Genomic DNA, 17,010 nt, shown 5'->3' with positions numbered 1-17,010 from the left:
TTGTCTGACATTGCTGTCTGGATGTCTCAACGCCACCTGAAATTAAATATGACCAAAACTGAGCTTCTCATTCTCCCCCCCCCCCCAACCCACCTCCCCGCTCCCCCCATTTTCTATTTCTGTTGGCTCTCTCATTCTCCCTGTCTCCTCAGCTTGAAACCTTGGGGTTATCTCTCTCCTTCTCTGCTCATACCCAGCAGATCGCCAAGACCTGTCGTTTCTTTCTTTACAACATCCGTAAAATCCGCCCCTTTCTTTCTTTCTGAGCACTCTACCAAAACCCTCATCCACGCCCTTATCACCTCTCGTTTGGACTGCTGCAATCTGCTTCTTGCTGGCCTCCCATTTAGTCACCTCTCCCCTCTCCAATCGGTTCAAAACTCTGCTGCCCGTCTCGTCTTCCGCCAGGGTCGCTTTACTCATACTACCCCTCTCGTCAAGTCGCTTCACTGGCTCCCTATCCGTTTTCGCATCCTGTTCAAACTTCTTCTACTAACCTATAAATGTACTCACTCTGCTGCTTCCCAGTATCTCTCCACACTCGTCCTTCCCTACACCCCTTCCCGTGCACTCCGTTCCCTAGGTAAATCCTTCTTAACTGTTCCCTTCTCCGCTACTGCCAACTCCAGACTTCGCTCCTTCTGTCTTGCTGCTCCCTACGCCTGGAACAGACTTCCTGAGCCCCTACGTCTTGCCCCATCCTTGACCATCTTTAAATCTAGATTGAAAGCCCACCTCTTTAACATTGCTTTTGACTCGTAATCACTTGTATCCACTCGCCTCCACCTACCCTCCTCTTCTCTTTCCTCTGCACATTAATTGATTTGTTTGCTTTATTTTTTTGTCTACTAGATTGTAAGCTCTTTGAGCAGGGACTGTCTTTCTTCTATGTTTGTGCAGCGCTATAGAAATGCTAAATAGTAGTAATAGATGACATTACCCATCAGTGAGCACTGTTTTCTCCTTGGAGAACACATGCTACAGGTTTATACTTTAGTTTATATAAATGCTATATAATGTGTGTGTGTTGTTGTTTTTTTGTTTTTTTTTTTTAGGCAGAAAGTGGTGGAGCTTTTAAAGGGTTTAAAGGTTTGATTTTGCCAACTGGAAGTGGTTTTGGATTTGGCAGTGGTTCAGGAAGTAAACCTTTAGAAGGCCTAGTTAATGGAACCAGCAGCACTTCTAGTCCCTTGTTTACAAACATAAAGTCAACTTCAGAAACCAAGCCTGCGCTTGGTAAGTATGAGCACTTGAATTTCTGCAGAATTTAGCGTATATTTAGGAAAACAAATGTGTACTAGGGCCTGATTTAAGATTTTGGCACCTATAGGCAAGACTATACAGTAGTTAATGGTGGGGGGGGGGGCAGGCGGCCTGAGATACCTCCAGAAGAGGAGCAGCACTTTCTGAAGGATTTATGGCCCTAACATGAACAGTATTGGCGTTTTTGGCCTAGGTATTTGGTTCCTTCAAAATATGTTGCCTATACCTAAATGTGGGCCTAGTACCAATTCTCCAGGTTTGTCTAGTACACTGAAAGAAATATGTCTGAAAATGGCACACTTCCTGGTTTCCGTAAATTGTAAAAAATAAAAAAGGTGGGAATATGAGCCAGGCTATCCAAAGAATGGAACCAAATATGTTTAAAAGAACAAAGTTTAATAATTTCCAAATCAATAATGATATAATAATACATAAAAAATGACTCGACACAACGTTGTGTTTCGGCCAAACAGGCCTACATCAGGAGTCTTGTTGGTCAAATCAGAGGAAAAAAGATTCCAAAAATCTTACAGACAACATCTAAAAATGGTCTTAAAAAAGACTAACCGACAGCAGCGCTAGGAGCACACACTACATGTGTTGAAAAGAAAAAAGGAAATTATTAAACTTTGTTCTTTTAAACATATTTGGTTCCATTCTTTGGATAGCCTGGCTCATATTCCCACCTTTTTTATTTTTTACTTTACGCACCGTGGGATCTATTGAGTTCTCCACTCTTTTGTGGATTCTCTTTAAACTATAGTTCCGTAAATTGTAAACCATAAGAGAATAATTTCAGTGCCCCAACCATTTGGACAGCATTTGCGGGTAGTTAAATCTTGTGTATTCTAAAACAATTATAGAACCAGACATAACATAAGGTGGAATGTAGAGCTAACTATTCAAGGAAGAATATTGAAAACGTGGTAACTGCATATTCCACTTTTCTTTTGGGGGGGGGGGGGGGGGTGCAGCTGGCATTTTTAAGATCCTGGTTTTGTCATTGGCATGAGTGCTTGCATTAAATTCTGCGCAAATTGAATTTTTTGAAAAACAAAAAACTATCACTATCTTGAGACTGAAAATAAAGGAAGTTTTTTTTTTTAATTTAAAAACTGTTAATTTAACTTGACAGACAGCACTCGTGAAATTAAAGAAATGTATAATATGCAGTGCAGCCTCGTTCCTATACCAAAGATTCTTTGTGTTTTTTGGACATAACTTAATACATTTCTTGATTAGCTTTCGAAGGTTGCCCTTCGTCAGATCGGAAATAAGCAAATGTGGTAGCAGATAGTATATATAAGAGAAACATCAAAGCATTACTTTGACAGTCTGACAGAGTGGGAGGGTGGGGGTATGCATGGGGAAGTCAAAGCATTTCATTGATATGCTAACAAAATGGGTGTTGGTAGGTGAGAGGAGGGTAATAAACAGAAAAATAAACAGAGAAATACAGCTTATGGTTTATAATGGGTTGGAAAACCCAGATCCTTATTAAGTCCTGTTTGTTGTGTGTCAAAATATTCAATCATTCTTATTTCAAAGGTCTTACGTTCCTGTATTGTTTTAAAATTACCTTTCAGTATTCTTACTGTGAAATCACTGGTGCAGTGTTCCGGTCTTGTGAAGTGTTGGCCCACAGGGGTGGGGGCTTGACTGGCACCGGCTATTTTCATGTGATGTCTGTGCAGATTGAATCTTGTCTTAAGCATCAGGCCTGTTTCTTCAATATAGCATCCTTCGTTACATTTTTTACACTGAATGATATATACCACATTGGAAGATGAGCATGTAAAATAGTCCTTTATGTTGAATATTTTTCCTTTGTGAATGATTGTGGGGTCTTGTGAGATGTTTTGGCATAGGTTGCAGCTGGCTGTGTTACACGGAAACGTGCCCTTTTCTTTTTCCATCTGTGTTGGAAGTTTACTTCTGATCAGCTTGTGTTTTAAATTTGGTGGCTGTCGGAAGGCCAGCACTGGCGGGGGATGGGAATATCTCTTTCAGTAATTCATCTTCCTGGAGTAGTGGCTGTAGTTCTCTTATGATTTTCCTCACTTTTTCCAGCTCTGGGTTGAGCTGGAAGAGACATTTCTGAATACATACCAAACCTCTAAAATACTACCGGTACATCGATGACATTTTTATGATTTGGACGGAGGGGGAAGAAACTCTGAGACAATTTTACTATTCCTTCAATACATACCATCCTACAATCAGATTCAAAATTGACTACTCCCCAGAAAAAGTCAAATTTTTGGACACCATAGTCTCAATCAGTGATGGCTGTATACAAACATCTATATACAAGAAACCCACAGACAGATGCAGCTACATCCACAACTCCAGCTTCCAGTTGAGCTGAGGTGTGTGGCTGGTGGTGCCCATTTTAAAGGCATACTTGTGCTTGGGTCCCTTCCTTACCCTGACTCCCCTGTTCCCAGTTGTGTGCTTGTGCTGTGGCTCCTGTGTCTGAAGTTTTTTTTTTTTTTTTTTCCCCCAGTGGAAAAAAAAAAATAGACGACACTCAGGCAGCACTTCCCAGACCCGAAGCTCTGTTGGAGGATTGGAACTCCGTACCCTCTTGAGAGCAGAGTCCATGACCGCCGAATCATGAGGCAATTGAGGCCGCATTAACTCTGGGTCCGAGTGGATCCTGTATTGGGACTCCGCTTTCTTGGGGATGGTGGGATTAGATAATGGTCTCAACCAGTTCCAAAGCAGTGTCTCTTTGAGGACATTGTGCAACGGCACCGTGGAGGACTCTCTAGGTGGTGATGGATAGTCGAGGACCTCGAGCATCTCAGCCTTCGGCTCATCCACAGAGACCACGGGGAAGGGAATGCAAATAGACATATCCCTGACGAAGGAGGCAAAGGAGAGGCTCTCAGGTGGCGAGAGCTTTCTTTCTGGTGAAGGAGTGGGGTCGGAGGGAAGGCCCACAGATTCCTCTGAGGAGAAGTATCTGGGGTCCTCCTCCTCCCCCCACGAGGCCTCTTCCTCGGTGTCGGACATGAGCTCCTGCAGCTCAGTCCTCAACCGGGCCCGGCTCGACGTCGTCGAGCGGTGGACTCCCGCGCCGGTGGGGATGAAGCTCCCTCCATCGACGTCGACGGGGACTCCACCTGCGTGGCAGTCGAGACCGGAGCCGCAAGCGGCGTCGAAGGCCTCGGCACCGGGCTAGAGCACGCCGGCACCTCCATCAACGGCGCCGAGGGCGCAAGCACCCCCGGCGCCGGCACAGTCTGGCGCATCAGCCCTTCCAGGATCCCCGGAAGGATGGCTCGGAGGCACTCGTCTAGGCCCGCAGTCGGGAAAGGCGAGGGGGCCAGTAGAGGTGTCGGTGCCGGAAGCTGGTCGGGTCCAGGAGACGGCACCGAAGTTCTGGCACCCTGGCGTGGCGATACCTGAAGATATGTGCCAAATGGGGCAAGCCAGTGATGGATCTTATGGCGACCAGTTCCAATGCCAAAGTCCCGTGCTTCTTCAACAGACGGAGCGATCCTCGCTCTGCCGGGTTGGATGCCTTGGCTCAACCCTGGCCCCTGGGCTTGTTGTATGTCTTTCCTCCGTGGCCTTTGATAGGGCGAGTGCTCCTGCTGATTCGGCTGCATCCAGGAGAAGTGGTGCTCATCGCCCCAGATTGGCCCAGGAGGCCTTGGTATGCGGACCTCCGACATATGCTGTTGGAGGCTCCCTTTCCGTTACCTCTGGTTCCGCACCTGTTGTCACAGGGTCCGGTGGCCATGGAGGACGCCTGCTGCTTTAGTCTTATGGCATGGCGATTGAGAGGGCGCAATTGAGAGATAAAGGCTACTCAAATAAGGTAATTTCCACTCTCCTGCAGGCCCGTAAGCGCTCCACTTCCGTGGCTTATGCCAGGATTTGGCGCCAGTTTGAAGTCTGGTGTGTTTCAAGAGTGCTTTCTCTGTTGCGGGCTCCTGTCTCGCCGATTCTAGACTTTTTGCAGGATGGTGTACACAAAGGCTTGGCCTATAATTCCCTGCGGGTGCAAGTGGCAGCATTGGCCTCCCTGCGTGGCAAGGTTGAAGGCGTGTCCTTAGCTGCTCATCCAGATGTGGCACGGTTTCTTAGAGGGGTGCTTCGGCTCCATCCTCCTGTGCGGGCACCTTGTCCATCTTGGAACCTGGGGTTAGTATTGAAGGCCCTTCAGGGGGCTCCCTTTGAACCGCTTTGGCGTGCTTCAGAGAAAGATTTGACACTGAAGGCCGTCTTTTTAGTGGTCATTACCTCGGCGAGACGGGTGTCAGAGCTTCAGGCGCTGTCCTGTCGAGTCCCTTTTTTGCAATTCTCAGAGTCAGGGGTCACAGTTCGGACCGTGCCTTCCTTCATGCCTAAGGTGGTTTCAGCGTTTCACCTAAACCAGCCTGTTTTCTTCCCTCCTTTGTTGAGGAGTTTCCAGATTCATTTGGGCAGTTGCAACTTTTGGATATGCGCAGGACTCTGTTGCAGTCTCTGCGAATTACAAATTCTTTCAGGACCTCTGATCATCTTTTTGTGCTGTTTGCAGGTCCTCGCAGAGGGTCTTCAGCGTCTAAAGCCACTATTGCCCGTTGGCTCAAAGAAGCTATCTTTTCAGCATATCTGCTGTCTGGCCGGGCTCTGCCTGAAGCCTTTAAGGCACATTCCACAAGAGCGATTTCCTCTTCCTGGGCGGAAACTGGAGCACTATCTCTTCATGAGATTTGCAGAGCTGCAACATGGGCTTCTAAGCTCTCTTTTGCCCGACATTACAGGCTGGATGTGGCTGCCAGGAGGGATGCGCGTTTTGGAGCACAGGTGCTAGCGTGTGGTGTGGCTTGTTCCCACCCTATTTAGGGATTGCTTTGTTACATCCCATATGTAATGGCTTCATCTGCTTGATGACAAGGAAGGGAAAATTAGGTTCTTACCATGATGATTTTCTTTCCTTTAGTTATAGCAGATGAAGCCACGAGCCCTCCCTGTATGATTGTCTGTATTGCAGTGATTCTGATTTTAGGTGCTGTTCTTGTTTCCTGAAGTTATATTCCTTCCTTGGGGAGTCGGAAAACAGTGTTCAGGATTCTTGTTACAGTTATAGGACGATGAGTTCATTCCCTCCAGTTCATGTTTTGGGAGGATGAGTTTATTCCCTCCAGGAGGATGCAAGTATTCCCTCCGTTTATACAAGTGGAGGACAAGTTTATTCCCTCCAGGAGGATGAGTTCATTCTCTCCTTTTTTGGAGTTTATGCCCTTCTTAAGGGGCCATCGTTCGCTGTGAGGAAGGTTCATGTTATTCCCATTGCGGGTTGCCATACTGCTTTGGAAGCTTCAAATACTGAAGAGGCAGTGGAGCTAGCTGGCCATGAGGCACTGTGAAAAGTTGTCCTCTCTATCTCCCCCTGCTGGTTGATGGACACAACCCATACGTAATGGCTTCATCTGCTATGACTAAAGGAAAGAAAATTATCATGGTATGAACCTAATTTTCCCTTTTGAATATTCCTGTAGAGTCGCATCCTCCAATATCTAAAATATATTATATTACACCTTTTACGAAGAAAGAAATAGATCGAGGAAACAGACTTGATGAACCTGTGGAAACTTTAGATTTGAACTTAACACAAATTCTTGAGGATGATAAAGTGGGATTGACAACTGCTACACTTAAAGTAACTTTTTTATTTTATAGCCGGATAGAGACTGGATACTTAAGCAGTTTTTTCTAAATAGAGATAAAAATTTCCTTGAATGCAAAATAAGAATGTATCCAGATGTCTCTAAAACCACACAGAAGAAAAGGCAAGAGTTTCTAAAATTGCGCCCAAAAGCATTGCAGCTGGGCGCTTTATTTTGGTTGAACTTTCCCTGCAAATGTGTTCTAAAGTTAGACTCTGTTAAATACAGTGGGGGAAATAAGTATTTGATCCCTTGCTGATTTTGTAAGTTTGCCCACTGACAAAGACATGAGCAGCCCATAATTGAAGGGTAGGTTATTGGTAACAGTGAGAGATAGCACATCACAAATTAAATCCGGAAAATCACATTGTGGAAAGTATATGAATTTATTTGCATTCTGCAGAGGGAAATAAGTATTTAATCCCTCTGGCAAACAAGACCTAATACTTGGTGGCAAAACCCTTGTTGGCAAGCACAGCGGTCAGACGTCTTCTGTAGTTGATGATGTTTGCACACATGTCAGGAGGAATTTTGGTCCACTCCTCTTTGCAGATCATCTCTAAATCATTAAGAGTTCTGGGCTGTCGCTTGGCAACTCGCAGCTTCAGCTCCCTCCATAAGTTTTCAATGGGATTAAGGTCTGGTGACTGGCTAGGCCACTCCATGACCCTAATGTGCTTCTTCCTGAGCCACTCCTTTGTTGCCTTGGCTGTATGTTTTGGGTCATTGTCGTGCTGGAAGACCCAGCCACGACCCATTTTTAAGGCCCTGGCGGAGGGAAGGAGGTTGTCACTCAGAATTGTACGGTACATGGCCCCATCCATTCTCCCATTGATGCGGTGAAGTAGTCCTGTGCCCTTAGCAGAGAAACACCCCCAAAACATAACATTTCCACCTCCATGCTTGACAGTGGGGACGGTGTTCTTTGGGTCATAGGCAGCATTTCTCTTCCTCCAAAACACGGCGAGTTGAGTTCATGCCAAAGAGCTCAATTTTTGTCTCATCTGACCACAGCACCTTCTCCCAATCACTCTCGGCATCATCCAGGTGCTCACTGGCAAACTTCAGACGGGCCGTCACATGTGCCTTCCGGAGCAGGGGGACCTTGCGGGCACTGCAGGATTGCAATCCGTTATGTCGTAATGTGTTACCAATGGTTTTCGTGGTGACAGTGGTCCCAGCTGCCTTGAGATCATTGACAAGTTCCCCCCTTGTAGTTGTAGGCTGATTTCTAACCTTCCTCATGATCAAGGATACCCCACGAGGTGAGATTTTGCGTGGAGCCCCAGATCTTTGTCGATTGACAGTCATTTTGTACTTCTTCCATTTTCTTACTATGGCACCAACAGTTGTCTCCTTCTCGCCCAGCGTCTTACTGATGGTTTTGTAGCCCATTCCAGCCTTGTGCAGGTGTATGATCTTGTCCCTGACATCCTTTAGACAGCTCCTTGCTCTTGGCCATTTAGTAGAGGTTAGAGTCTGACTGATTCACTGAGTCTGTGGACAGGTGTCTTTCATACAGGTGACCATTGCCGACAGCTGTCTGTCATGCAGGTAACGAGTTGATTTGGAGCATCTACCTGGTCTGTAGGGGCCAGATCTCTTACTGGTTGGTGGGGGATCAAATACTTATTTCCCTCTGCAGAATGCAAATAAATTCATATACTTTCCACAATGTGATTTTCCGGATTTAATTTGTGATGTGCTATCTCTCACTGTTACCAATAACCTACCCTTCAATTATGGGCTGCTCATGTCTTTGTCAGTGGGCAAACTTACAAAATCAGCAAGGGATCAAATACTTATTTCCCCCACTGTATATTTTCTTTGACTCTAAACAACTGAATTCTTTTCTGTAATCCAAGATTGCTGGCTTATCTATGCCACAGCCAAGGAATATAAGAACTTCACCGCCGTGATAACTTTAAAGTTTGCTCGTACTTCTTCTCTGCCGCCTTTTTCTTTTATTAACTTAGCTAATAAGTATAAGTTTTTCCTATGTATTGAGGAAATTGCCTCCATATAGAGGACTAAAGATGAGCAAAGGCAATGATACGATTTGATTATAATTTGTAATAACTAGTTTCCTTAGTTTTGTAAAGACCTATAGTCATCTATTCTGTATCAAGGTTTCTACTTGGAAAAAAATTGTAAATGCAATAAAGAAATTAATAATAATAAAAAAAGATAGAAAACAGAGTAGGGTTAAATGATCAGTATTCTCAATGGAGAAGGGTAGATAGTGAGGTTCCACAGGGGTCTGTACTGGAACCGCTGCTTGTTAACATATTTATAAATGATCTAGATATGGGAATAACTAGTGAAGTAATTAAATTTGGTGACGACACAAAGTGACTAAAAGTTGTTAAATTGCTAGAGGACCTTACAAGACAGGGAGACTGGGCATGCAGATGGTTGATGACGTTTAATGTGGACAAATGCAAAGTGATGCATGTGGGAAAGAGGAACCCAAACTATAGCTATATGATGCAAGGTTCCACGTTAGTAGTCACCGATCAAGAAAAGGATTTAGGTGTCATTGTTGACGACACGTTGAAACCCTCTGCTTAGTGTGCATCGGTGGCAAAAAAAAGCAATTAGAATATTAGGTGTTAGGAATGGAAAACAAAAATGAGGGGGTTATAATTATTTTTATTTTTGTTACATTTGTACTCTGCGCTTTCCCACTCATGGCAGGCTCAGTGCGGCTTACATATTATATACAGGTACTTATTTGTACCTGGGGCAATGGAGGGTTAAGTGACTTGCCCAGAGTCACAAGGAGCTGCCTGTGCCTGAAGTGGGAGTCAAACTCAGTTCCTCAGTTCCCCAGGACCAGAGTTCACCACCCTAACCACTAGGCCACTCCTCCACTCCAATGCCCTTGTATTGCTCTATGGTGCAACCACACTTATAATACTGTGTGCAATTCTGGTCACTGCATCTCAAAAAAGATATAGTAGAATTAGAAAAGGTACAGAGAAGGGTGACTAAAATGATAAAGTGGACGGGGGATGACTTTCCTATGAGGAAAGTGTAAAGCGGCTATGACTCTTTAGCTTGGCGAAAAGACAGTTGAGGAGAGATATGATTGAGGTCTATAAAATGAGTGGAACGGGTAGATGTGAATCACTTGTTTACTCTTTCCAAACATACTAGGACTAGGGGGGCAAACAATGAAGCTACAAAGTTAGTAAATTTAAAATGAATCGGAGAAAATGTTTTTTTAGTTTAATAATGGTCTATGGACTTTTCCTTTAGGAAGCTGTTCTGACCTTTTTAATCCCCGCTAAGCTATCCGCCTTTAACACATTCTGTGACAATGAATTCTAGAGTTTAATTACATGTTGAGTGAAGAATCGTTTTCTCCGATTTGTATTAAATTTACTACTTTGTAGCTTCATTGCATGCCCCCTAGTCCTGGTATTTTTGGAAAGAGTGAACAAACTCCATTCATTATTTTATAGACCTCAGCTGTCTTTTCTCCAAGCTGTAGAGCCCTAGACGCATCAACCTTTCCTCATAGGGAAGTCGTCCCATCCCCTTTATCATTTTCGTTGCCCTTCTCTGTACCTTTTCTAATTCCACTATAACTTTTTTGAGGTTTGGTGACTAGAATTGAACACAATATTTGAGGTGCGTGATGACCTTTTCTAATGCTGTAGAACATGTTGAATGTATTTCAACATTCTCGAGGACAAGTAGGCTGCTTGTTCTCGCATGTGGAGTCGATGTCCGTGGCGGCCCAGGAATGGGAAGATTTTGCAAGCAAAGTAAAACAAAGTTTTCTAGAGAGATCCGTTTCGCGAGCGTGGTTCCTTAGTAATTTTTTCTCCGCGGCGAGGTGCAGTTCAGTTTTGTGCTCGCTCCTCTCAGGCCCAGGAAGTACTTCGTTTTGACTTTGGCTTTCGCCTTGTTTTATTTTACTTTCATTTAAAAAAAAGAAATATATTATATATATGTGTGTGTGTGTATATATATATATATTTCCCATACATATAGTTCTGTACTTTCTTTTGCTTTTATTCCCTTTTTAAGTTCCTTTCTCTTTTGACACGGCCGGCCTTTCCCCTTTTGTGCTCCTTTTTTGGCACAATTGCGTCGTTTGATTTTGTCAAAGCCGTTTTTCCTTCCATGTCATCAGACACACCCAGCTACTTCAAGCGTTGTATACTCTGTGCAACCGGACCATCTCAGGTACCGATACCCATGCCTGGTGTATTCAGTGCCTTGGACCCGACCGTAGCCCAGCCGCTTGTAGTCTGTGTCTTCGTATGAAGAAACGGACTCAAGCGTCTCAAGAGGTCCAGTGAGAGAAGCTTTTTGGGGCCTGGTCTGATCCCTCAACATCGACATTGGTACCGAGGTCGGCGGTGTAGACATCAAGAGGAGCATCGACGTCGGGAGCTAAGGTAATGGCTGCTGAGAGACCAACTCGCACTGGGAGCAGTGATGCGTCGAGTGGCTCTCCACCTGCCTCGAGGCCGCCTGTTATGCAAGCTCCCCGGGGATCGACCTTCGTCGGACCCGGCCCCGAGTAGAAGCGAAGGCGAAGAAGCATTGTCATCGTTCTCCTTTGACACACGGTACTGGGAGCTCCTTGGCGTCAAGAGAATCGGCACCCGAGAAGCGTCGGCGCCGAAAGGAGCATTCCCCCTCGATATAGGAGGTGCCGATGCGGCAGTCTCCTAGCAGCCCGGTACCTGCTCCTGAGCCTCCATGGATTCTGACACCGCCTGTTCCACCGGCCCCACAGCCTTCTCCGATGGCGGCTCTCGGCGAGCGAATGCAGGCCTTGTTTCCAAAACTTCTGGCGGGACTACTGCGACAGCTTCGGTGTCAGGTGTGCTTGCACCTACTGTACCATCTGCTGCAGCGATGTCTGGCCCTTCTCCTGTGGTGAGGTCTCCAACTGTGGTGCCACCTGCAGCATCGGCGTCGGCTGCCACTCAGGTCGACTCCCCTTCGACGTCAGTGGAGGGAGCTTCACGGCAGTCATGGGCCTCTCAACATCGCCTCAGAGGCTATCCATCCTTGGTGTCAAGGCAGGTCCAGTGTCGAAGCACCTTAACTCAGATTTTATCTGACACTGAGCAGGAGCGTTTGTGGGAGTCAGATGAGGATACCAGGTACTTCTCTTCTGATGAGTCCTACGGGATTCCCTATGAAGCTTCCCCTCCACCAGAAAGGAGACTCTCTCCACTGGAGAGTCTGTCTTGCTCTTTTGTCTGGGAAATGGCTAAGGCTATTCCCTTCCCTGTAGACGTTGAGGATGAGCCCAGGACTGAGATGCTCAAAGTTCTGGATTATTCTTCTCCACCTATAGAGGCTGTGACAGTTCCTTTGCATAAGGTACTAAAGGAAGTCCTTATGTGAAACTGAACTGGTCCGCTCCTCTGTCTTGCCCCGTGGTCCCGAAAAAAGCTGAATCCAAGTATCGGATCCACGGTGAACCTGGGTTGATGAGGTCCCAGTTCCCCCACAATTCCATGATTCTTTTGGGAGGAAGGCGTATCAGGCCGCTACTCGCTGCCAAGATCCAGTCATACCAGCTCTTCATGAGCGTCCACTTGTGGGACTCGATACGTCAACTGTCCAGCTTGGTTGATGCACTCCTTATGGAGCTGGCCGAGCCTTTTTGCCAGGTAGTCAGGCAGCAGAAGGCGTGTTGCAAGTTCCTGGCCAGGGGTACTTTTGACGTGACATCCAGAATCACTGCTCAAGCTATAGTGATGTGCAGACTCTCATGGCTGCGTCTCTGACCTGGATCATTCTGTCCAGCAGCGGATGGCAGATGATCCTTGTGGGGGGACAGTCTTTTTGGAGAAAAAGTAGAGGATCTAGTTGATCAAATCAAGAAGCATAATGATGCTATGGATTCTCTCTCCCACCGGGCACCTTCTGCTACTGCCTCCTCATCTAGGAGGTTTTTTGGCTGGAGGAGGAGTGCTCCCTATACCTACTCTCTAGGCATACGTACACTCCTGCTTCTCAGCAGCCTGCCCAGGCTCAATCCCAGCGCGCTCGTTCTTGTCAACAGCGTGTGACTAAGGCCCATTCTACTCCCCAGCAAAAGCAAGGATGGACTTTGACTGGCTCCAGTTCAGCATAGCCTCTGTAAATGTGTCTGTACTGGATGACTTGCCGGTAGGGGGGCGGTTGATGTTTTTTTCACCAGAGGTGGCCTCTCATAACATCCAACCGGTGGGTTCTTCAAATAGTCTGGTTAGGATACACCATCAATCTTGAATCCAAACCGCCAAATTGCCCACCAGGAGCTCATTCTTACAGCTCCCAGCACAGGCAGGTACTTGCAGAGGAACTCTCCGCCCTTCTAAAGGCCCGAACCTGTTCCACCAGGGGAAGAAGGGCTGGGAAAGCTATTCCAGGTACTTCATTGTGCAAAAGAACATGGGGGATGCGTCCCATCCTAGACCTAAGGGGCCTGAACAAATAATCTGGTTCGAGAAAAGTTCAGGATGTTTTTCCTGGGCACCCTTCTTCCCATGATTCAAGAGAATGATTAGCTATGTTCTCTGGACTTAAAGGATGCTTACACACACGTTTCGATACTCCCAGCTCATACGAAGTATCTTTGATTTCGGCTGGGAAATCAGCACTTTCAGTACTGTGTACTGCCCTTTGGTCTGACGTCTGCGCCCATAGTGTTCACAAAGTGCCTAGCGGTAGGCGCAGCATCGGTATGCAGACTGGGAGTGCATGTGTTCCCTTATCTCGATGATTGGTTTGTGAAGAGCACTTCTGAGGCAGGCACTCTACAGTCCATGCGAATGACTATTCAGGTGCTAGAACTACTGGGGTTTGTGATCAATTATTCCAAGTCCCATCTCACCCCAGTTCAAAAATTGGAATTCATTGGAGCATTGTTGAACACAAAGACAGTTCGAGCTTCCCGAGGCAAGGGCAGACAACCTTCAGTCCCTAGTGTCCATGGTTTGAGCGTCTCAACAGATCACGGTTCGGCAGATGTTGACTTCTGGGGCACATGGCCTCCACAGTTCATGTGACTCCCATGGCATGCCTACACATGAGATCAGCTCAGTGGACCCTAGCTTCCCAGTGGTATCAATCTGCGGGGGATCTGGATGATGTGATCCAACTGTCCACCGACTTTCGGAACTCCTTGCAGTGGTGGACGATTTGTTCCAGTTTGACCTTGGGAGGTCCATTCCAAATTCCTCAACCACAAAAAGTGCTGACGACGGATGCATCCCTCCTAGGGTGGGGAGCTCATGTAGATGGACTTCACACTCAAGGAGCTTGGTCCTTTCAGGAAAAAGGTCTTCAGATCAATCTCCTGGAATTGCGAGCGATCTGGAACACTCTAAAGGCTTTCAGAGACTGGCTGTCCAACCAAATCATATTGATTCAGACAGACAATCAGGTTGACATGTATTACACCAACAAGCAGGGGAGCACCGGATCTCGCCCTCTGTGTCAGGAAGCCGTCCAGATGTGGCTTTGGGCACGACGTCATGGCATGTTTCTCCAAGCCACTTATCTGACAGGCTGAGCAGGGTAATGCAATCTCACAAGTGGTCACTGAACATGAACATGGGTGTAGTCCGCAAAATCTTCCGAGCGTGGGGCACCCCCTTGGTGGATCTTCTTGCCACTCAGATCAATCAAAAGGTCCCTCAGTTCTGTTCCAGGCTTCAGGCCCACGACAGACTAGGGTCAGATGCCTTTCTCCTTCATTGGGTACAGGCCTTCTGTATGCATATCCTCCATACCTCTAATAGGGAAGACTTTGCTGAAACTCAAAACAAGACTGCGGAACCATGATTCTGATAGCTCCCTTCTGGCTTTGTCAGATTTGGTTCTCTCTTCTTCTGTTGTCCTCCGAGGAACTGTGGAGATTGGAATGTTTTCCAACACTCATCACCCAGAACGAGGGGTCACTTCTACATCCCAACCTCAAGTCTCTGGCTCTCACGGCCTAGATGTTGAGAGCTTAGAATTCTCCTCCATGGGTCTTTCAGAGGATGTCTCCTGAGTCTTGCTTGCTTCCAGGAAAGATTCCACAAAGAGGTGTTACTCTTTCAAATGGAGGAGGTTTGCCGTCTGGTGTGACAGCAAGGCCCTAGATCCCCTTTCTTGTCCTGCACAGACCCTGCTTGAATACCTTCTACACTTGTCAGAGGCTGGTCTCAAGACCAACTCTGTAAGAGTTCACCTTAGTGCGATTGGTGCTTATCGCCGTGTAGAAGGTAAGCCTATCTCTGGACAGCGTTTAGTTGATCATGAGAGGTTTGCTTTTGTCAAAGCCCCCAGTTAAACCTCCACCAGTGTCATGGGATCGCAACGTCATCCTCACCCAGCTGATGAAAGCTCCTTTTGAGCCACTGAATTCCTGCCATCTGAAGTACTTGACCTGGGAGGTCATTTTCTTGGGGGCTGTTACTTCAGTGAGCTTCAGGCCTTGGTGGTGCATGCACCTTATATCAAGTTCATCTTAATAGAGTAGTCCTCTGCATGCACCCTAAGTTCCTGCCTAAGGTGGTGTCGGAGTTCCATCTTAACTAGTCAATTGCCTTCCCAACATTTTTTCCCCGTCCTCATACCCGCCCTGGTGAAAGCAGTTTGCATACCTTGGAGACTTCAAGAGAGCATTGGCTTTTACGTGGAGTGGACACAACCCTTCAGACAGTCCGCCCAATTGTTTGTTTCTTTCAATCCCAACAGGAGGGGAGTTGCCATCGGAAAATGCACAATCTCCAATTGGCTAGCAGATTGCATTTCCTTCACTTATGCCCAGTGGCTCTACAGGGTCATGTCACGGCTCATAATGTTAGAGCATGGCTGCGTCAGTGGCCCACTTAAAGTCGGACTCCATTGAAGAGATCTGCAAAGCTGCAACGTGGTCATCAGTCCACACGTTCACATCTCACTACTCCTTTCAGCAGGATACCCGATGTGACAGTCGGTGTGGGCAGGCAGTTCTGCAGAATCTGTTCGGGGTTTAGAATCCAACTCCACCCCCTAGACCCATTTTGATTCTGTTCCAGGCTACACTCTTGTTGATTTTGTTGGTTCAGGTCAATCTATGTTCTTGCTGTTGCAAGGCCCAATTGACCAATGTTTAGTGTTTTGAGTGAGCCTGGTTGCTAGGGATACCCCCACATGTGAGAAGAAGCAGCCTGCTTGTCCTCGGAGAAAGCGAAGATACTTACCTGTAGCAGGTATTCTCCGAAGACAGCAGGCTATTGTTCTCGCAAACCCGCCCTCCTCCCCTTTGGAGGAGTTGTTGTTGTTTATATGCTTTTTGATTAAACTGAAGAGGCACGCTCGCGTGGCGGGCGGGAAGTCGTTCGCGCTGCCCGCGCGACAGAACTCTCTCGTAAGACTTTGATGTTATTTTGTTTGCAAAATTTTTTGCCGATTTCTACATGAGAAGTGTGGTAGCCATGTTAGTCCACTCTTAAGATTATCAATAGAAATCAAACAAAATAAAACATGGAAAAGAAAATAAGATACCTTTTTTTTATTGGACATAACTGCAGCTTTTGATTTAATTAATCATAAACTACTTCTTGACAGATTAGGTGAGATTGGTCTTTCAGGGACAATTATGAAATGGTTTATATCCTTTCTTACCGAACGTTCATTTAAAGTAGTTCAGCAGGCAGTCCGTCCTCTACAATATACGTCTACCATGTGGGGTTCCACAGGATCGGTCCTGTCCCCATTACTGTTTAATCTATATGTTAGTCCCCTTGGCACTTCTCATTCAAACAATGGGTATTACTTTTATTCATATGCGGACGATTTCCTTCTTATTCATTATGTTAAACCGTCTAATATGGACCCTACAAATCTGTCTGGATAAAGTGGCAGATTGGCTCACAACATATCAATTAGTATTAAATCCAGATAAGACTATAACATCTTGGATAGTAGGACAGGGCACATGTCCAGCAGTGGTACCTATGCTATTTGGCCAGAACATCCCTACAATTAAATCCTTTAGATACCTTGGGGTTATAATCGATTCTGCTCTGACTTTTGAGGAACAAATATCCGGCGTAGTGAAAAAATCTTTTTCCATCTTAGGAGACTT

The 17,010-nt window shown here is 46.2% G+C and overlaps 1 protein-coding gene across 4 annotated transcripts in view; it reads left to right on the top strand.

Moving 5' to 3' along the window:
- NUP50 (nucleoporin 50) overlaps positions 1 to 17,010 on the top strand; it is a 353,557-nt gene that overhangs the window by 182,933 nt on the left and 153,614 nt on the right. For all 4 annotated transcript variants that reach the window (XM_030214692.1, XM_030214690.1, XM_030214691.1 and 1 more), the window contains one exon: positions 1,056 to 1,236. In XM_030214692.1, the coding sequence (XP_030070552.1) occupies positions 1,056 to 1,236 (181 nt within the window). The remainder of the gene's footprint in view (positions 1 to 1,055; positions 1,237 to 17,010) is intronic.

This window comes from Microcaecilia unicolor, chromosome 9, assembly GCF_901765095.1.
Source record: "Microcaecilia unicolor chromosome 9, aMicUni1.1, whole genome shotgun sequence".
Lineage (NCBI taxonomy): Eukaryota > Metazoa > Chordata > Amphibia > Gymnophiona > Siphonopidae > Microcaecilia > Microcaecilia unicolor.
This window is presented reverse-complemented; position numbering and strand designations above follow the sequence as displayed.